The 22,151-nt window shown below is 50.2% G+C and overlaps 2 protein-coding genes across 2 annotated transcripts in view; one reads left to right on the top strand and one right to left on the bottom strand.

Moving 5' to 3' along the window:
• Nucleotides 1-22,151, top strand: part of LOC311216502 (olfactory receptor 14A16-like) — a gene marked incomplete at both ends in the record, with an annotated part of 307,014 nt that overhangs the window by 121,140 nt on the left and 163,723 nt on the right. The window lies entirely within an intron of this gene.
• LOC311216653 (olfactory receptor 14A16-like) overlaps nt 3,731-22,151 on the bottom strand; it is a gene marked incomplete at both ends in the record, with an annotated part of 42,822 nt that continues 24,401 nt past the window's right edge. Inside the window, one exon of the mRNA XM_084298181.1 lies at nt 3,731-4,396. Coding sequence (XP_084154307.1) covers nt 3,731-4,396 — 666 coding nt within the window. The remainder of the gene's footprint in view (nt 4,397-22,151) is intronic.

Below are 22,151 nucleotides of genomic sequence, written 5' to 3'. Positions count from 1 at the left end.
TCTCACACCCCCAGCCTGCTGGCTCTGGGAGGGTTAGAGAAAGTCCTGATGCTGTACCAGCACTGCTCAGCAGCAGACACAACACTGGTGTGATACCACTGCTGTTCTAGCTACAAGTGCAGAGCACAGCACTGTATAGGCTGCTGCAGGGAAAGTTAACATCCCAGCCAGACCCAGTACACTGCATCTTTTTTCCACCCTGACCGGCAAGACCAGAACCAGGAGTCAACCCGGAGCACTCAAGAGATCAGAGAAGGGATGGGGACTGAAGGGGTGATCTGGGATGGAAACTGCCTTGGAGAGGCAAGCATCACCCAGGACCCATGCTGTTCCTCAGTCCCTGTCCTTAGCACATGTCCTTGAGACAGTCTCCTCACCCTGAGTGCTTGCCAGTACCCCAGACATAATTCTTGGGCAAGGCTGGAGGTTCTGGGGTGAATCTGGAGGGCCATGGTCCAGTTGTGACCATGGGCAGGACAAGCCCTCTTCTGGGTCCTCTGCAGGGCTAGCAGCCTCCATGAGCCCCACGGGAGGAGGGAGCAGGCAGAGGAGGTCCTGGGGCCCTGCCCACCATCCCCATACCCAAGGGGCTCTCAAGCAGCGTACCTCAAGGCAGAGATGATAGAATCACAGAATCATAGAACAGCTTGGGTTGGAAGAGACCTTAAAGATCATCTAGTTCCAACCCTCCTGCCATGGGCAGGGATGCCAACAACTAGATCAGGTTGCCCAGAGCCTCGTCAAACCTGGCCTTCAACACGTCCAGGGATAGGGCATCCACAGCTTCTCTGAGCAACCTGTTCCAGTGCCTCACCACCCTCTGAGTGAAGCATTTCCTCCTAATTTCTAATCTAAATCTCCTCTCTTTTCCTTTAAAAACCTTACCCCTTGTCCTGCCATTATCTTTTGCTTACGCAGCCCAGGATGCAGTTGGCCTTGTGGGCTGCAAGCAGACACACTGCTGGCTTATGTTGAGATTTTTATCCACTGGAACTCCCAAGTCTTTCTCTGCAGGACTGCTCTCAATGAGTTCTTCACCCAGTCTGTCCTCATGTCTGGGATTGCCTGAACCAGGTGCAGCACCTTGCACTTAGTCTTGTTGAAGCTCATTAGGTTCACATGGGCCCACTTGTATAGCTAGTCCAGGTCCCTTGGATGGCATCCCTTCCTTCTGGTGTATCGCTGCACCACTCAGCTTAGTGTCATCTGCAAACTTGCTGAGGGTGCACTCGATCCCACTGTCTGTGTCGTTGATATTAATACTAAACAGCACCAGTCCCAAGACAGACCCTTGAGGAACACCACTCGCCACTGGCCTCCAGCTGGGCATGGAGCCATTGACCAACACTTCTGGGCACAGCCTTCAAGCCAATTCATTACCCACTGAATGCTCCACCCTTCAAATCCACCACTTGCCAACTTGCAGATCAGGATGTCACGTGGGACTGCGTCAAAGGCCTTGTAGAAGTCCAGCTAGGTGCCATCTTCCCTTGTCAGCCGATGTAATCACTCCATTATAGAAGGCCACCAGATTGGTCAGACATGATTTGTTCTGCTTCTTGTAGCACGAAAAAAGGAGAAACTGCCCAGGAAAATTACCACCAGGCCCAGCCCCTCATGGCAGCAGTTCCCAGCACCACCCTTCCACTACAGTTTGGGGATGACCGATCACTGAAACGTGAGCACCTCCATCCTCCTGCTGGGCTCAGGGCCTGTACTGGGGGAACGGCCAGCCCAGCCTGGTCCAGAGCCCAGAGCCCAGCAGACCCCAAGGCAAGGCTGTGAACCCCTGTGAGGGACATGCTGGGGCTGGGGCAGGGCTGGATGAAGGGGGGAGGCTGCTAAAGCAGAAGGGCAGTGGGGGCCGGGGCAGTGAGGGCTGGCAGGGGGCTGTGCTGGGGGAACATTTCCTTACCCCTGCATGCATGCTGCCTAATGCAGTGACTGCAGAGAGGTCCCAGAGAGCCACAGGAGGGGCAGTGGGATTTGGTTGTCCTGCAGAGGGGAATGCACATAAAGCAATAACAGTACAGGAAGCTTCCACTGTGCCAGGACTCCCAAATTACTCCCAAACTCAATGCCCAGCTTTGGTGCGTTAACCTTGGCTGTCTCCCAGGTGCCCACCATGCTGCTCTCTCAACACCCCTCCTCAGCAGGATACAGGGAGAAAATACAAAGAAACAACTCATGGGCTGAGGTAAGGACCAAGGCTCACAACTACTGTCGCAGACAGGACAGACTTGGGGAAGATTAACATCATTTATTGCCAGCACATAGCAGCACAGAGCAGTGACAACTAAAAGACAAGTAGAAGCAACTTTACCACCACCCCACTTCTTCTACCTCCTCCCACCAAGAGGTGCAGGGTGATAAGGAATGGGGGCATCAGTCCATGATGCTTCATCTCCGCTGCTCCCTCCAAGTTTCTCTCTTCCCCTTTTCCCCCTTTCAAGTGCAGGGTTACTCTCCCCCCCTTCAAGTGAGGGGTCACTCCCATGGGAAGCCATCCTTCCCAAACTGATCCTACATGACCTCCCCACAGACAGCAGCTCTACAAGGTGTTCTTCATCATGGATCTGTACCAAGTTGGGGAAAGTCCTTGTTCTGGTTTCAGTTAGGACAGAGTTAATTATCTTCCTAGTAGCTGGTAGAATGCTATGTTTTGGCTTAGGATGAGAAGAGTGCTGATAACACCCCAATGTTTTAATTGTTGCAGAGCAGTGCCTATAGTAAGCCAAGGACATCTCAGCTTCTTGCTCTGTCCTGCCAACAGGCAGGCTGGGGGTGCAGCAAGAGCTGGGAGGGGACAGACCCAGGACAGCTGACCCAAACTGGCCGAAGGGGTATTCCATACCATCTGACATCATGCTAAACAATATATACGGGTGGCTAACCGGGGGAGGAGGGGCGGACTGCTTGGGGTTAGGCTGGGCATCAGTCAGCGGGTGGTGAGCAATTGCATTGTGCATCACTTGTTTATTATTAGTATTGTGCATCACATTATTAGTAGTAGTACTATTATCATCATTATTGTTATTATTATTGTTGTTGTTATTATTATTTTCCTGTCTTAATAAACTGTCTTTATCTCAACTCACGGGCTTTACTTTCCCGTTTCTCTCCCCCATCCCAGAGAAGGAGGGGGGAGGGTGAGCGAATGGCTGTGTGGTGTTTAGCTGGTTAAACCACGAGTTAAACCAGACCCAGTAGACACTGCTCCAGACTGTTAGTAATGCTCAATAAATTATCTTAATCTCCCTACACTGGGTCTGCTTTGCTCATGATTGCAATTGGTGACTGATCTGTTTGTCCATTAAAACAACCCTAGAGTTCTTTTCAACTCTGTTTTCTCCATCTATTTCTTTCAGGAGTGGGGGTGAAAGGAGTGGTGGAGGTGAGCTTCCCAGCAGTGTGAAACCACCATAATGTTCAACCCTATTGCTGGCAACAGCTTTGAAAGAAGAGGCATGATTTCAGGTAGTGCATTGGGGAAGATCCTGTTTTATTAAGCAGATGCCAAGGAAGAGTGCTTACAAACAGGTAATCAAATAATGTCCAGAGTAAACAGAGCAGTTTCATACCTCAGGAGATGTGGGATGAACAAATACTTTTTTTCTAAGAAAGTAGTGATTGGAAATGACACTGAAGGTAATTGTAAAGTAATGAGAAAGTACCAATTGTAAAGTAATGAGTAAATACCACTCAGGCCTGCAATGGAAAACAAACAATGTCATTTGTGGAGAAAAGTGAAAAATGTATCCATCTTAAGAAAAATCCATGTAATCACTTTCCTGATAGCACGCTTGAGCTCCTCGTTTCGCATGCTGTAGATGAGAGGATTGAATATTGGCGGCATGACTGAATAGAGAACTGCCACCACCAGATCCAGTGATAGGGAGGAGATGGACGGGGGCTTCAGGTAGGCAAAAAAGCCAGTGCTGAGAAACAGGGAGACCACAAAGAGGTGGGGGAGGCACGTGGAAAAGGCTTTGTGCCGTCCCTGCTCAGAAGGCATCCTCAGCACAGCCCTGAAGATCTGCACATAGGACAGTATGATGAAAACAAAACAGACAAATGCTAAACAGAAACCAGCCAGTAGAAGCCAAACTTCCCTGAGGTAGGAGTCTGTGCAGGAGAGCTTGAGGACCTGGGGGATTTCACAGAAGAACTGGTCCAGGGTATATCCTCCACAGAGGGGCAGTGAAAATGCATTGGCAGTGTGCAGCAGAGCATAGAGAACCCCACTGCCCCAGGCAGCCGCTGCCATCTGGGTACAAGCTCTGCTGCCCAGGAGGGTCCCATAGTGCAGGGGCTTGCAGATGGCAACGTAGCGGTCATAGGACATGACAGTGAGAAGAGAATACTCTGCTAAAAACAAACAAAAGAAGAAAAAGACCTGTGCAACACATCCTGCATAGGAAATGGCCTTGGTGTCGCAGAGGAAATTGGCCATGACTTTGGGGACAGTGGTGGAGATGCAGCCCAGGTCGAGGATGGCAAGGTTGAGGAGGAAGAAGTACATGGGGGTGTGGAGGCTCTGGTCGCAGGCTACGGCGGTGAGGATGAGGCCGTTGCTCAGGAGGGCAGCCAGGTAGATGTCCAGGAAGAGCGCGAAGTACAGGAGCTGCAACTCCCGTGTGTCTGCAAATGCCAGCAGGAGGAACTCGGTGATGGAGCTGCTGTTGGACATTTGATTCCTCTGGGCACGAAGACCTGTCTGAGGAGGAAAATACAGCAAAATACTAGGCTAGACTGTGTGAGAAAAATGTACCCCACTTCTCAAAACTCAAAATTGATGCTTCCCTTTCAGGAAGACCTCTGCAGGTGTCTTGCTAGAGTCTTGCTTGGTGGTGCCAGAGAGTGCTACTGGGAGCAGCCAACTATGGAAACCCTTTGTATTTCGGTTGCACTCCAGGTGAAATCTCGTGGGTCCTGCGAGGCAACAACTCTGTCCTTTAGATCAGAGCTGGGGAAGTAATCTGGGTATGGAGAGCTGTCTGAGGAGGAAAAAAACAGGAAAACATTAAGACAGAACTCTGTGATCCACTCTACTCCATTTCTTGCAGAAACCTCACAGACTGCCTCTCCCCTTTCAGGAAGGCCTTTGCAGGTCCCTTTCATGAGCTGTGATTGGTACTGGTTGACAGTGCCACCAGGATCAGAGGGGCTCTGAAGGAGGGAGTCCTGCCCTACAGAGTTAGGTAGATGACAACATGGGCTTTTCTCAGATAGAATACAGTTGAGCTATCAAAGAATTTTTCAGGCTGACTGTAGCTCAGGGCAGAGTGGGGGCAGCTGGTATATCCAGCAGTCCTTGTCTCAACTGCTCTGTACAGGCACCTCTGGAGGATGGTCACACTCAGGTGTTCCCCTGAAAACAACCTGGATGTTGCTGAGAGCAGAGGAATCCAGGTTCAAAGGGCAGACCTACAAACCCCTCACCCATCTCATTGTACCTGAGGAGGATCTCAGCTCTATGGTCTTCACCACGGACATGGAGGGACCACAGCAGCTGCCTGCATTCAGCCATGCAACAGCATTTGTATGGCCTTAGGACAGAAGTGTCTTCTCCATGGGGCTGCTAGATAACACAGAGCTGCTATGGCAGAGCTGTGCCCTTGAGCATGGCAGCCTGCAGCCCGGCAGAAGCCCTATATAAAGAGTCAAATGTCCTTAGATGTGGTGTCCTGAAGGAAGAGTGAGCTCCTTCCTAGCCCAACACACCTTAGAGGCTGAAAAGTTAGGAGGGAACATGGATGCTTTTTCTTCGTGCATATACCTGAGCAATAGGAACAACATCGTCACTGTTTGAGCTGCATATGAATTATGATCCCTAATGCAGCTCAAACAGTGACAATGTTGTTCCTATCACTCACAAACACGTGCTTTCTCAGAAGCAGCTTCATTCTCCTCTCTGGCTGGAGATCTGGTTTGTGCTGGCTGAGCACTGTTTGGAGCAGCGGCCTATGCCCATGAGCTCTCAAGGACTCTCCCTTACCCATCCTTTACCCCCCCTCTCCCCATTCTCACCTGCTCTGTACAGCAGTGTGTTCCTGGGAAAGGAATTGAACGTTCTGGGAAGGGAACATTCTGAAACACATATTTTTGTTTAGATGTAGTGCACCTATAATAAAGAAAGGCCGTTCAACATCCTCCAGCAGGATAACCTCAGGGACACTGCTGGATTACCTTTAACCAGAGTGACCTGAACAGAGTCAGCTCATTTCCCAGCACTACGCACTGCAGTGCCCTGAGACATTTTGGCTAGAACAGCTTGGGCGCTTTGCTCCCAGTGACACATCTCCAGAGCAGGACTCACTATTCTGGTGTTAGAGCTCTGGCTTTAATCCCACTGTCCAGAGTCTGAGGAGAATAGTAAGGGCAGGATGAATGGGAGGGGAAACACAAAGAAATGCCCCAGTGCTTCTGATGAGGAAGGCAAGAATGAGAGTGAGAGATGAGCACTGGGAGTGTCCTCTTGTTCTGAAGGTTGGGCAGCCAAAGTGTACCGGTTAGAGATCCCATGATTTTGAGGGCAGAAGCTTTTCTGGATGGGAGAGCAGACCATGCAGCTTCTCAGGGGAAGGTGTCTGCAGTGCAGGGATGGCACGAAATGGAGTACAGAACTGCCTCTGCCAGGTTCAGCTTTGGGGAGGATGCCATGTGTGGTCACGGAGCTTTATATGGGCTGAGGGGCAGAAAAGGGACTTGCTGTGATCCTTATAACATTCCTAGTGATGCTTAAGGAGTCTCAGGCTCTTCTTGGAAATAAGAGCATCTATTTCTATTCTGGCTGAGACGAAGAAAAAAATGAAAGCAGAGACTCAGGAAAGCAGAGATTGAAGGAGCTAACACCTGCCTTTCCTCTTCTCTTGCAATGTCCCCTTGGATACTTCCTGGATGTGCTGTGGAGCTGTGAGCAGGCTGCCCCAGGCAGCAGCCTCCCACCAGCAGCAGGACACTGCCCTGCCGGGGGGGCTCCTTCCACCCGCAGCTTCTCCCTGCAGCGCCCTGGGCAGCTCCCCAGGCAGGCTGAGTGCTGAGCCTGGCAGGAGGCAGAGGCCCTGCCCCGGCACACAGCCCCTGGGGCTGTACTGGGTCTGGCTGGAATGTTAACTTTCCCGGCAGCAGCCCATTCAGTGCCGTACTCTGCACTTGTAGCTGGAACAGCAGTGTTATCACACCAGTGTTGTGTCTACTGCTGAGCAGCAGTGGCACAGCATTGGGCCTTTCTCTAACCCTCCTAGGGGGTGGGCAAAAAAGTGAGGAGAGAAACATCACTAGGGCAGCTGACCTAAACCAATCAAAGGGATATTCCATACCATGTGGTGTCACACTCAGCAATAAAAGGTGGAAACAGGAAGAAGAGGGGAGGGGTGGGCTCTCGTTGAGAAGACGTTGGTCCTCCTCTCGAACACCGGCTGCGTGCGTTGAGGCCTTGCTTCAAGGACGTGGTCAATCATCGCTCATTTGTGGGAAGTAGAGAGTAATTTCTTTCCTCTGCACTTCCATATCGCTTTCATTTATTTTGTTTGTTTGTTTTCCTCCCTTTTTCCCCTTTCCCTTTTATTTCCCCTTAGTTAAATTGTTTAGTTCATGGTAGTCTTTATTTAATTATTATAATTATTTCCCTTTAATTAAATTATCCTTATCTCAACCCGTGAGTTGTTCTTTGCTTTACTTCTCCCCCTCCTTCTCTAAAGGAGGGGAAGTGAGAGAGCGGTTGTGGGGTTTAGCTGCCCAGCACGGTAAAACCACCACAGGGGCACAGCAGGGACCCTGCTCTGCACCACAGCCCTGGCCACCCCTGCCTGCAGCCCCAGCTTCAAATCTTGCAGCTGGCCCACGACAAGGGAACCCTCGGGGCCTGGCTGCTGACGCTGCAGTGGGGAAGCCCTTCTCTGCAGCACATCCTTCTCTGCAATAAAGACATATGAAGAGCCACCAGCCTGTTCTGCTATGGGATATTCCAAGTATAGGATTCCTCCAGGATAATACCTGTGCACTGCACTGCTACAAGACTTACCCCGTTAAGGGCTATAAGCACTCCTCATTCTGCGAGCTTTTAGCATCCTGCCTCTCCACACAGCCCATTACCTCTATCCCACTCACTTCTCTCCCCTTTCCACGCCAGCTGCAGGCAGTGCCCCCAGCCCTGCTGCGCTTTGCACAGGAGCTGCTCCTGGGCAGAGCTGTCTCTCTGCAGTGCTGCCTGCTTGCCACGAGCTCCCCTTGGGCCCAGGAGCCCGGCCCAGCTCAGCAGCAGAGGCCCAGCCCAAGGCCTCCCTTGCTCTGCCCCCCACCAGGCTCCCTGCACATGGCTGGGGCTGCAGGGGAACCTGCTGGCAAACAGCCTGAAGGAATCCCTGGGAACACACACTTCTTAACAGCAGGCTCATTTCTCTGAGCAGAAAACTAATTGAGTGTAACAATCACATCTTCTCTGAGAATTAGTTTGTCATGGACATGTCCAAATGGCCTCATCCAACACCAGCAAGGTCTGTCTGCCTTTTATGCCCTGACACAAGACTCTGCCTGGGTATAAGAGGTGCTGGGTGGGAATAAAATCACTGGTGCTTTGCAAACTACATCCCTATAGTGCATGGGACAGTAGGGCTTTCATTGAAGAAACCTTGGTTGTGACCAGGATGTTCTGGTTCATTATGATCCCAGGAGAAAGGCACAAGGCACTCTACGTCTTGTGCAAGGATAGTTGGCACATTGCACACCCCCTTGCACTGCATTGACTGTGGCCCCACAAGTCAGATGGGTGAGGGAACACCTCATTGCTGTGCTGACACATCTGTGGCAGGATGTTCAGGGTCATTTTTGGAACTGTGCCTGAATCCCGCATCCCTAGGGAGCCTGAACACTATAGTAGGAACAGGATGAACAGGTGGAGAAATGTGGGGAAATACCACAGTGCTCATTCTGAGGAAGACAAAGAGTCAGAGAAAACCCCCAGAGCGCCTCACCCAGCTGTGCAGAGCCCCCAGGGATGGGCACAGCTTGCCAGTCACTGGCAACCCCTCTGTCATGCAAGAGGAAAGGGAAGCATGCCCACAGAGATGCACCTCTCCTCTTCTGGGGCTTTGGTTGCAGACATGGCAGCTCATGCCCTGGACACCATGATCAGGTTGACATCCAGCAGTGTGCACTGGCAGCATAGACACAGGACCACATGTATCTCTGTGCAGCACAGTCAGGGGTGGTAGTCTGGCCTTCAGAATAGCACAGGCCTCCAGAAATGGGAGACTTGGTCAAACTACAAGAGAGATCCCAGAGTGGTGCAGAAGAGGTGTTCAGGCACTGTGAGGGGCTGCTGCATCCCAGGTGCCTTCACTCCCATCTTTTGAAAAAAGCCCAGCCCCAGGACAAGCCTGACACCCAACTCTCCTGGAAGGGCTCCCAGCAGCAGAGGCATGTTGCGGCAGGGGGACACTGGAGACTTTTCCATTGCTCCATTTCCTATATTCCGTGGCCTTTGTCACCATTTGGAGATGTTCCTGGTAAATTTGTCAGGATCCTGTGGAAAAGAACTGGGAAGAAAGGAAGTGACAATTTCTCCACACAAGGGAAATCTGTTGTCTCTCTCTTGAGCTGTGCCATCTCTATGCTGCTGACCTCACAGGAGTTCTAATGACGTGGGCTGATGTCACACTGCATCACCAGGATATCGTCACTGGAGCAGCAGCAGAGCTGGCACTTCCCTGCAAGGCCTAGTCCCTGCTGGGCACCGCTTGGGTGCTCCCCAGCACTGTCCTTCTGTGGCCAGGAGTGGGGTCAGCAGGCAGCAAGCTTGCACTGGGCGACCCTCACTGATGATCGGAGGAGCAGGGGCACCTTGCAGAGGAGTTGTGGTTGAGGAGCCAGGGCAGGCATCCCTTGACCTGAGCTGAGGGCCAGCAGCAAGTAAGATGGAGGGCTGCTGGAGGGTGACCATCGCCCCTGATATGGTTTCCCTGTTTCCAGTGCTCCTGCAGCTCTCCCCCAAAGGTAAGGGTGTCAAGAGTCCCTTCCCACAGGGTGGCCCAGTGGCTGTCAGCTGTCCAAAGCTGCAATTTCTGGGCTGGGGGGTCGTGGTGGTGCTAGACAGAGCTGGTGGCTGCTGCAAGAGCCCTGCCTGAGGGTCCCACTAGGCTCAGAGGACAATGTGGCAACCAGGACTTTTGGGTCCTGATGCTAGGGCTGTCCTCAGCCCTAGGGCTCCTCTGGGCATGGCTCAGCCTCCTCGTGATGGGGACAATCCATGGCCAGGTTTCCCTGGGAGCTGGTGCCTCTTCAGGATCTGGCTCTGGGAGGAAAGACGACCAGTGTCCCAGAGACTGGTGTGGCCTGCAGCTCCACAGGCCTCTCAGGAATGTGCCAGAAATGCCTGTGTTGGAAATCAAGCCTTCCCCTTGTACTGATCTCCTTCAGGGAAACCAGCCCCTCCTGTGCCACCAGGCTGGCAGAGCATGTTCTGGGTGCTGAGATTTCATCCCTGGATGGCCACAGCCCTGGTGCTGGACCCTTCCAATCTCCCTACTGTGGTGGTTTTACACAGGTACACAGGAGAACTTCATGGCCACTGCTCTTTTACTTCCCAACCTACAAGGAAAAGGGGGAAAAATATGATGAAAATAGCTCAAGGCTTGAGGTAGAACAGGACACCCACCAAATATCTGCATGGGTACCAATTATCATCACAGATAAGACAGACCTAGCATAGGCAGATAAATATATTTTATTGCTTATCGGTGGTGGACTACAACTTTGAGGAACTACAAGCAAACTAAACTGACATATCCTGGAAACACAACACAGCCCAGACCCTGACTTATCTTGGAAGCACAACACAGCCCAGAGAAAGCAGTCTAGGAGGTTTCTGGAGAGCGCGGAAGATAGCTTCCTGATGCAGCTGGTTAGTGAGCCTACCAGGGGTGGCGCCCTGCTAGACCTTCTCTTCACAAACAGAGAAGGACTGGTGGAGGATGTGATTGTCGGGAGTTGTCTTGGGCAGAGTGACCACAAAATGGTGGAGTTCTCTATTCTTGCAAGGCCAGGAAGGGGACGATTAAAACCACTGTATTGGACTTCTGGAGGGCTGACTTTGAGCTGCTCAGGACACTACTTGGGAGAGTCCCTTGGGAGGCGGTTCTGAAGGGCAGAGGAGTCCAGGAAGGCAGGGCGCTCTTCAAGAGGGAAATCTTAATGGCGCAGGAACGGTCTGTCCCCACGTGCCCAAAGATGAGCTGGCGGGGAAGAAGACCAGCCTGGCTCAACAGAGAATTGTGGCTTGAGCTTAGGAGAAAAAAAGAGGGTTTATAATCTTTGGGAAAGAGGGCGGGCCACTAGGGAGGACTATAAGGATGTTGCGAGGCTGTGCAGGGACAAAATTAGAAAGGCCAAAGCTCATCTGGAGCTCAATCTGGCTACTGCCATTAAAGATAACAAAAAAACGTTTTTATAAATACATCAACACAAAATGGAGGACTAAGGAGAATCTCCATCCTATACTGGATGCAGGGGGAAACTTAGTTACAAGAGATGAGGAAAAGGTGGAAGTGCTTAATGCCTTCTTCGCCTCAGTCTTTAGCGGCAATACTGGTTGTTCTCTGGATACCCAGTACCCTGAGCTGGTGGAAGGGGATGGGGAGCAGGATGTGGCCCTCACTATCCATGAAGAACTAGTTGGTGACCTGCTACGGCACTTGGATGTGCACAAGTTGATGGGGCCAGATGGGATCCACCCAAGGGTACTGAGAGAACTGGCGGAGGAGCTGGCCAAGCTGCTTACCATCATTTATCAACAGTCCTGGCTATCGGGGGAGGTCCCAGTGGACTGGTGACTAGCAAACGTGATGCCCATCTACAAGAAGGGCTGGAGGACTGACCCAGGAAACTACAGGCCTGTCAGTTTGACCTCAGTGCGAAGGAAGCTCATGGAGCAGATCCTCTTGAGAGTCATCACGCGGCACTTGCAGGGCAAGCAGGCAATCAGGCCCAGTCAGCATGGGTTTATGAAAGGCAGATCCTGCTTGACAAACCTGATCTCCTTCTATGACAAAGTGACGCACTGGGTGGATGAGGGAAAGGCTTTTGACACCGTTTCCCACAGCATTCTCCTCAAGAAACTGGCTGCTCTTGGCTTGGACTGGCGCACGATTCATTGAGTTAGAAACTGGCTGAATAGCCGGGCCCAAAGAGTCGTGGTAAATGGAGTCAAGTCCAGTTGGACGCCAGTCACTAGTGGCGTTCCCCAGGGCTCGGTGCCGGGGCCGGTCCTCTTTAATATCTTCATCGATGATCTGGACGAGGGCATTGAGTGCACCCTCAGTAAGTTTGCAGGCGACACCAAGCTAGGTGCATGTCTCAATCTGCTCGAGGGTAGGAAGGCTCTGCAGGAGGATCTGGATAGGCTGGACCGATGGGCTGAGGTCAACTGTATGAAGTTCAACAAGGCCAAGTGCCGGGTCCTGCACCTGGGGTGCAATAACCCCAAGCAGAGCTACAGGCTGGGAGATGAGTGGTTGGAGAGCTGCCAGGCAGAGAAGGACCTGGGAGTGATGGTTGATAGTCGGCTGAATAGGAGCCAGCAGTGTGCTCAGGTGGCCAAGAAGGCCAACGGCATCCTGGCTTGCATAAGAAATAGTGTGACCAGCAGGGCTAGGGAGGTGATCGTCCCCCTGTACTCGGCTCTGGTGAGGCCGCACCTCAAGTACTGTGTTCAATTTTGGGCCCCTCGCTACAAGAAGGACATCAAGGTGCTTGAGCGGGTGCAGAGAAGGGCGACGAAGCTGGTGAGGGGCCTGGAGAACAAGTCCTACGAGGAGCAGCTGAGTGAGCTGGGCTTGTTCAGCCTGGAGAAAAGGAGGCTCAGGGGAGACCTTATTGCTCTCTACAGGTACCTTAAAGGAGGCTGTAGCGAGGTGGGGGTTGGTCTGTTCTCCCACGTGCCTGGTGACAAGATGAGGGGAAATGGGCTTAAGTTGCACCAAGGGAGTTTTAGGTTGGATGTTAGGAAGAACTTCTTTACCGAAAGGGTTGTGAGACATTGGAACAGTCTGCCCAGGGAAGTGGTGGAGTCACCATCCCTGGAAGTCTTCAAAAGATGTTTAGATGTAGAGCTTAGGGATATGGTTTAGTGGGGACTGTTAGCGTTAGGTCAGAGGTTGGACTCAATGATCTTGAGGTCTCTTCTAACCTAGAAATTCTGTGATTCTGTGATTCTGTGATTCTGTGATTCGGTGATTCTGTGATTCTGTGATTCTGTGTAAAAACACCATTCCCCCCATCCTGCCTCTTGTAACTACTTCTCCTGGGTGGAACAGGAGAATTGGGAATTGCTGTCAGTCCATGACGTTGTTTCCACTGCTCCTTGATGGTCAATCTCTGCCCTCCTGTGGGATGCCCTTCTTCCGAAATGAATCCTACATGGGGCCATAAAGGGCTCAGATAATGACAGATATGACTGGATCATGTTAAAATAAAGTTGTTAGAAGCAGTATATCAGCTTCATAGTTGTTGACCACAATGTTCATTTTTTGTTGGTGTAGTAGTTGTGTTTGGTCTCAGAACTGTGTTGGGTAGCACATTACATATTGTGTGTGTTCCCTGTTGTGCTGTTTATCTTTTGTGAGGGCTGGTTTATGGTTGTTAGTTTACTCTACGGCCTAATGTACGGCCTAATTTATCACTGCCTTATGTTGTGATAAAATTACTGGTCATGAGACAAATCTGATAGTTGTACTCAGCATTGCTGTCACCTCCATGCCTGAGGAACTTTCTCTCAGAAACTATTTATAATTAACAGTCTTTACTTTTCTCCTCGGGGAGCCAATCTATGGAAATGATGGGGGGGGGGGACACTTCTACCCACAGTTCTTCAAAACTTGGAATCCTTGGAATGTTCAAACCAGCCTGTACGTATTGTTATGTGTCCTGAATGTGTTTCAGGTTTTGTTTAAGGTCAGAGTAAACTATTTCAGAATGCCACACAATGATCTGCCCTGAGGCAGGATAATTATGAGGGGCAGGGTGTGTGGGAGAATATGGGCAGGCACTTAGAACTGTGGGTACCTCCAATGCTTTCTAACTTCACCCCTGAAGAAGTGCAGAATCATAAAAATAAATAAATAAATAAATAAATAAATAAATAAATAAATAAATAAATAAAAAGGCAGAATGCTTGAAAAAGGAGTGTCATCACCCTGGCTATTCCAAAGAGGGAGAAATCACTGCAATGTGCTGGGGCTTGGCCTATGCTTACTGAGTTGCAATCTACACGACTCCAATCCCTGCGACTGGGCCAGAGAAGCAACCTGTGCCTCTATCACTCATATATACATATGAGAAGAAACAGGAGAGACAAAATCAGCTTGTTTAGCTAGGAAAGAAGCTCCTGCTCATACAGGGAAGGAGGAAGAAGACGAGGCATGCTCCTCCCAAGTAGAGCCATCACAGGAAAAGGTGGATGAAGACAGAGATAACATAAAAGGAGCAGTAAGCTCCTGATCACCATTCCTTGGGGAGCTGTGAGATGTGTGATTAGATTTCAGCCATCATCTAGGCCAGCACATTGTCACCTGGCTGCTCCGATACTGGGATAACAGGGCTGGTAGCCTAGAATTAGAGGGCAGGGAAGCCAAGCAGCTGGGATCCCTCTCCAGGGAAGGGGGCATTGACAAAGCAATTGGAAAGGGGGCACAAATCCTCCCTCTCTTGAGGTAACTCCTGTCAGGTGTAAAGGAAAGGTATCCCTTCAATGAAGATGTTGTATGTCACCCAGGCAAATGGACCACCAGGGAGAGAGGCAGCCCATATCTGATGGAATTGGCTATGCTGGAGGTGATTTATGGTGATTTACGCACATTCAACTGTTTTCTACCTTGCCCAGTGCCTCACAGGATCCTTCAGTTGTGGGGTTGCTGAGGGTCGAAGTGCCAGTAGCTACCCAAATGGTGCACCAGTGGCAATATGGCACCACCCAAGATTCCCAGATTCCCATATATATGCTGATTCATCAACTGCAGAGCCAAGGACTGATCAGCAAAATTTGTTCACCCTTTAATAATCCCATCGGGTCAGTGCAAATATGTAATGGAGATCTGAGACAATCTGGAGTATTGTGTCTAGAATGAAGTCACACCAAATTCAATAGATCGTCTATAGTCTTCTCTCCTTATAGTCTTAGCTCTAAGAGCAGTTAAGTGATCTCTTACAGCACCTGAATGCTGCTGTCCGATCCCTTCCTGGGATCATAAGGAGCCAGTACCTCCAGGCCAAAACACTCTCCCTGTACCTTTGGATGCAGGCCCCTAGGTCCCATGGACTGTTAAGGGTGTAGTTTGCAAAGTAACCACGGATTTTCTCCCCACCCACCACCTGTTGTACCCCTGCAGAGTCCTGCCTCAAGGCACAAAGGGCAGGGAGACCTTGCTGGTGAGAGCTGAGGCCATGTGGAGATGTCCGAGACACAACAGCCATTACAGCCAAGGGTCGTGTAGAACAGAAAGGAAAAAGAGAACATTTAAAAGAGAACAGAATAGGTTTAGCTCTCCCTGTGACACATGACTTCTTTTGCTCTGCTGACAGCCTCTGCAGGCTGCCCTGCATATAAGGAGTAGGAACAGGTTCAGTTGTCCTACATGTGGCATCTGCTGCCATTTCAGTTGGCCTGAGGAATGCCCCATCAGACCAGAGGATCAACCTCAAATTTCACCAGGTATTTCCATCTGAACAGCTCCTGCCTGTCCTCCATCTCCACTAAGGACCTACTGTGGCTCAGTAATTCACATTAAAGTGCCTATGTTGTGGACACCTGAACTGAGGCCTGAGGAATCCCAGCTCCTGTGGGTCTGTGGCAGATATGGGAGGGAGCTGAGATCCCTTTCCAGCCCCAGGAATAACAATCAGCATGAGATGCCTTGACTGACTCTGCTGAATTCCTTCCTTAAGTGGGGATGAAGGAGATCAGTCCCTGACCATGATTTCATGTCCAAACTGATACTGGGACAAGAAGCTGTGATTGTTACACTTAATTGGTTTTCTGTAAGGAGAAATGACCCTGGTGTGAAGAAGTGTGTGTGCCAGGTGAGGGCTGGAGCCCCAGGGATTCCTTCAGGCTGTTTCCCAGCAGGTTCCCCTGCAGCCCCAGGGCCATATGCAGGGAGCCTGGTGGGGGGCAGAGCAAGGGAGGCCTTGGGCTGGGCCTCTGCTGCTGAGCTGGGCCGGACTCCTGGGCCCAAGGGGAGCTCGTGGCAAGCGGGCAGCGCTGCAGAGAGACAGCTCTGCCCAGGAGCAGCTCCTCTGCATAGCGCAGCAGGGCTGGGGGCACTGCCTGTGGCTGGCACTGGGAGGGGAGAGAAGGGAGATAGAGGTTATGGGCTGTGTGAATTGAGGGGATACTAAAAGCTCGATGGGGAATGAATGCTTGCAGCACATTACAGGGTAAGTCTGTGGCAGAAGGAAAATGCAGAAAGGCCAGGCCCTGAGTGCTCTCTTGTCACAGGCTGGCAGCAGTCTCTGCAGCCAGGTTGCTGAAAGGGGTGTCCAGGGCTGTGGTGCAGAGCAGGGTCCCTGCTGTGTCCCAGGGGCTGTGTGCCAGGCCAGGGCCTCTGCTGCCTGCCACGCTCAGCACTCAGCCTGCCCGGGGAGCTGCCCAGGGCACTGCGGGGAGAAGCTGCGGGTGGAAGGAGCCCTCCTGGCAGGGCAGGGTCCTGCTGCTGGTGGGAGGCTGCTGCCTGGGTCAGCCTGCTCACAGCTCCACAGCACACCAAGGGAATTTCAAAGGGAACTTCACTCTCATCTTTCCTTAGCCTCTGCTTTCAGCTTTCTCTTTTGGGCTCAGTGGAAATAGAAATATATGATGTTATTCCTAAAAATAGGAATACTTGTAAGGCATCCTAAGGAGGTTACAAAGACCCCAAGCAAGTCTCTCTCCTGCCCCTCAGCCCATAGTAAGCTCCACCACCTCACATGCAGTGTCAGCATTGTCTGTGTGACCTAGGCTCTAGGATGTGCCCCCAGTGATCTGCCCCTGGGCAGAGCCCTACTGCCAGGAGGTGTCTGCAGGGCAGAGCTGAGCACCCAGAGGGTGGGATGGGGGATGTGAGCTGCAGGCAGGGACAGATGCAGACAGCAGAGCCATGGGCAGGGGGTGAGAGGGAGCTGCTCCCAGTATCTTCATGGCAGAGGCGATTTGGGCACCTCCCTGCCATCCGTGCATTGCTGATGCCTTCCACAGTACAGCCCCTTGGACTCTTCCCTTCCCCCAGCATAGACGTCTAGACATAATTGCGTAGGAACTTGTTCACGAGTCGCCTTTGGAGTCAGCGATGTAGAGGATAATTCAGGTGCAGCTCAGACACAGATCCTGCATGTTCTGCCATGCAGATATGTTAATGGAGGAAAAGCATCCATGTCCCTTCCTGATGTGTAGGGTTGTGGAAATGCTGTGTGTGGGGCTGTGAATGAGCTGTCTCTGTGTTCAGGTCACCCCATGTTTAGGGCATTCCACTCTTTTCCTGCAAGGATTCTGCTGGGCTGCAGGCTGTCCTTAACTAGGGCACAGCTCCGCCATAGCAGCTCTGTGCTATCCATGGAGAAGACATGTGAGAGATAAGGGCATGGAAATGCTACTGGACATATCGACTATGTCAGCTGCAGTGATCTGTCTGTCTCTTGCTACGTGGGGAGAACTGATACGATCCCCAGCTTGTGCAGACCCCCAACTCCAAACAGGAGTTTGGAGATCTGCACATTGAAATTGGATTATTTTGACCTCAGCACACTATTCCCAGGTTTGTGCAAGAAATAGAGTTTTCCTCACAGAGTCTGGCATAATATCTTGCTGTACTTTCTTCCTCAGACAGGTCCCCATGCCCAAAGGACTCAAATGTCCAAAAGCAGCTCCAGCAGCAGTTCCTCCTCCTGCCATTCGCAGACACATGGGAGCTGCAGCTCCTGCACTTCGCGCTCTTCCTGAGCATCTACCTGGCTGCCCTCCTGGGCAACGGCCTCATTCTCACTGCCATAGCCTGCGACCACCACCACCACACGCCCATGTACTTCTTCCTCCTCAACCTTGCCCTGATTGACCTGGGCTGCATCTCCACCACTCTCCCTAAAGCCATGGCCAATTCCCTCTGGAACACCAGGGCCATTTCCTATGCAGGATGTGCTGCACAGGTCTTTCTGACTGTCTTCTTGTTTTCAGCAGAGTATTCTCTTCTCACTGTCATGTCCTATGACCGCTACGTTGCCATCTGCAAGCCCCTGCACTATGGGAACCTTTTGGGTAGCAGATCTTGTGCCCAGATGGCAACAGCTGCCTGGGGCAGTGGGGTTCTCAGTGCTGTCCTGCACACGGCCAGTACATTTTTCCTGCCCCTCTGCCAAGGCAATGCTGTGGGCCAGTTCTTCTGTGAAATTCCCCAGATCCTCAAGCTCTCCTGTTCACAGACCTTCCTTAGTGAAGTTTGGGTTCTTATGGGTAATGTTTTCATCGACTTTGGATGTTTTGTATTCGTTGTGCTCTCTATGTTCAGATTATCAGGGCCGTGCTGAGGATGCCCTCTGAGCGGGGTCGACACAAAGCCTTTTCCACGTGCCTCCGTCACCTGGCCGTGGTCTCCCTGTTTCTCAGCACTGTCATGTTTACCTACCTGAAACCCCCCTCCATCTCCTCCCCATCCCTAGACCTGGTTGTGGCAGTTCTGTACTCAGTGGTTCCCCCAGCAGTGAACCCCTTCATCTACAGCATGAGAAACCAGGAGCTGAAAGTTGCACTGAACAAAGTGATTTCATTGAGAGTTTTCACTGATGGTAAACTTCTCATCTGTCTCCACAAATGACTCACAGTATATTCATGACAGTCCTGTGCATTTTGTTATTATTATATTATTATTATTGTTGTTGCTTTTGTTGTTGTTAAGTACCATTGTGATGTTCCGACACGCTTTTGGCTTTGTCTCATTTCATCTGAAACATCAACCTGCCATCTTTCCCTGTAGCCCCTATAAAATATGTGTGCCACTGGGACTGAGCTGACTCTCTCATAGTGTCTTTTTGGTATCTCGGCTTCTATAGGCAAATGAGATGTCTGCAGTCTCCACAGAGGAAATGTGGATCCAGAGGGCACAGGGAAGGTGGGTCTGAAAAAGGATTCAAGTCATCCTCAGGCCCAAAGGAATGGCATAAAGCTGCACCAGGGGCAGTTAAATCTGGACATTAGGAAACATTTCCTCACCATGAAGGTGGTGAGACATGTGGTGGTTTTACTTGGGTGGGCAGCCAAGCTCTACCACAGCCACTCTTTCACTCCCCCTCCTCAAGCGGAAAGGGGGAGAAAATGCAATGAAAATGGCTCAAGGGTTGAGATAAAGACAGGGGGATCACTCAACAATTATCGTGATGGGCAAAACAGACTCAGAGTAGGAAGATAGTAAGATTTATTGCCTATTACTAACAAGCTAGAGAAGTGAGAAACACAGGAAAGAAACCAAAAATGCCTCCCCACCATCCACCCTCTTCCACCTCCTCCCCGAGTGGTGCAGGGGAATGAGGGAATGGGGATTGTGGTCAGTCTATAGCACTTTGTCTCTGCCGCTCCTTCTCGATCACTCCTGTCCCCAGTGCTGTGGGGTCCCTCCCACAGGATGCAGTCGTTGGTGAACTGATCTGGCATGGGCTTCACACAGGCAGCAGTTCTTCAAGAACTGCTCCAGATATGGGTCCATAACACGGGGTCCTTCCCTCAGGAGCAAATTGCTCCAACTTGGGTCCCCCACAGGCAGCAGCTCCTGCCAAGTCACCTGCTCCTGCGTGGGTTCCTCTCCAACGGGCTACAGGTGACTCAAACATGAGCCACCAAATGGTGGGGCGCCTCTCCTAGATTAAATCAGAATTCAGGAACTATAGCCATCCCGGACGAGCCCCCAAATTGTTATAAATGGCTCAGGATTCAAATTAGGATTAAATAAAAAAAAAGGATTTATTGAAAGAATATAAAGGAATAGAGGTAAGCAAACAGCACTGGGTGCACCGGGAGTCTCCGCTCCACCAGGACGCACACCAGTTACATCAAGCAGCTGATTTTTATGCTCCTAGACTAATACATATTCATTACTACTTCTAAAAAAATAGATTATTATAATTAGCTTCCGGGGTCCAGTCCCTCCTACTGGAGCATGCGCAGTCTCCTCTGGGGGTCTCTTCTGGGGGTCTCCAGGGGTCTTTCATGCTGAAGGCTTGTAGTCTTCCTCTCCCCCTTTGTACTTACTTGGCACCATGCCAAGTTTATAGAACATTCTCTGCAAGTCTTGTCTCCCAGCCGTCCTTCAGCTTCTTTTTCCTTCCTCTTAATCTCTCGGCCCCCCCTAACCAGATACCAAAGATCCGCATAGTATCCCATAACAGTCACTAGTTGTTATCAGTTGTTCTGAAACTCCCAGACGTCAAACACAAACAGCTTTCTTATTTGATGCTTCACGAGTAATTAAAACATTCTTCCCCAGCCATTCACAGACACATCTATAGCAGTGTTAAGTTAATCTCAAAGAAGACAGGAAAAAAGGCTGTAACTGTTAGAAATAGAAGTCCGGAATAACAAAAGCAAACAGGTTCATAAATGTAAGGAGTGTTTTCTGAAGACGTGATAAATTGACTAGAATGAGGGGGAGACTGGGACACACTGCAGCTGTGGTTCCAGAATTAAATTGCCAGTGCAGGGCCCAGAGGCAGACAGGATTCAAACAAAATTGTTCTTCATGGACACGAATTGTTAAAACATTCCTCACAATCCCTTATCTTCTTTTTAACATCCCCAATTCGTGTCTCTTCTGTTATTAATAATTGGATTTCATCAGTTTTTTCTTGGAGGGTCCAATTCTTAAGCATCATAATTGACATATTCCCTTCCTTTTTTAATGAAGTTATTACCAATGTACTATTTATCACCCGGTGTATTAATAATGTAAGACAAGGTATCATACAAGGTATAAACAATAACATCATTACACCACATAACAATAAAAATAACACTCTTTTAACCCATGGTCCACCAGGCAGCCATGAAAATAAATCCCATTCCATATCCTTCCAGGTTTGTGTTTGCTTGCTCACCTCCCCCCCCTCCTTCTCTGGGATGGGAGAGAGAAATGGGAAAGTGAAGCCTGTGAGTTGAGATAAAAACAAGAAGATAATAACAATAATAACAATAATGATGATAATAGTACTACTAGTAATAATGTGTACGAAACAAGTGATGCACAATGCAATTGCTCACCACCTGCTGTCCGATGCCCAACCTAACCCTGAGCAGTCCGGCCCTCCTCCCAGCCTGCCTGCTGACAGGACAGTGAGAAGCTGAATTTGGCTTGGTCCTTGGCTTGGTGTAAGCACTGCTCTGTAACAATTAAAAACAATTAAAACATCAGCATATTATTAACATTCTTCTCATCCTAAACCAGAACATAACATTCTATCAGCTACTAGGAAGAAACACCTTTTTTATCAATCTTTAAACAGCAATTACTAAAGCTAAATTTTCCACAGACTTCTCCTTCTTGTGCTAGTAAATAATCCAAAGCTAGGCAATTTTGATACAAAGCAGTTCTCATCATTTATAACTATTTCTATTACAGCTAATAACCTAATTATTCTATTAAGTATATATACTGGGGTCCTATAGTCCCAGGATCTGTCTTCTGCCCACGTAGCTGGATTATAATAGGCAAACGCCTTCAGTCAAGGAGTTAGGCCTGCTTTCAGGGTCAATTCAGGCTTGTGTTACCATTCGGCCTGTCAGGGTGATCCAGCTCCTGTAAAATGAATCACAATTTTATATAGGTTTAAAAAGGTTCTTATGTTATTTTCTCGGGACAACCTGGACAACCTGATCTTAGTGTGGGAAAAGTCCAGTTGAGGCCCTCTCACTCGGCAGTCAATACCCATAGGGGTTGCCTCCCTCGGTAGACCATACACACCGCAGTGGAGGGTCCTGCCCCGGTCTTGCCTTCTCCCTTTCCTCCCTTCAGGCTTGTCCCCTTTATTTGGCATCCTTAATTCATGCAGAACCTCATTGCCAGAATATTAGTTCTTCCTTAGCTTGAGTTTCAGTTTCCCAGGAGCGGACTCAACCCTCCAAGTTTCAGTAGTTACTGGTCCTT

The sequence above is a fragment of the Netta rufina genome, assembly GCF_964035555.1.
Source record: "Netta rufina genome assembly, chromosome: 18".
NCBI classification, from domain to species: Eukaryota; Metazoa; Chordata; class Aves; order Anseriformes; family Anatidae; genus Netta; species Netta rufina.
This window is presented reverse-complemented; position numbering and strand designations above follow the sequence as displayed.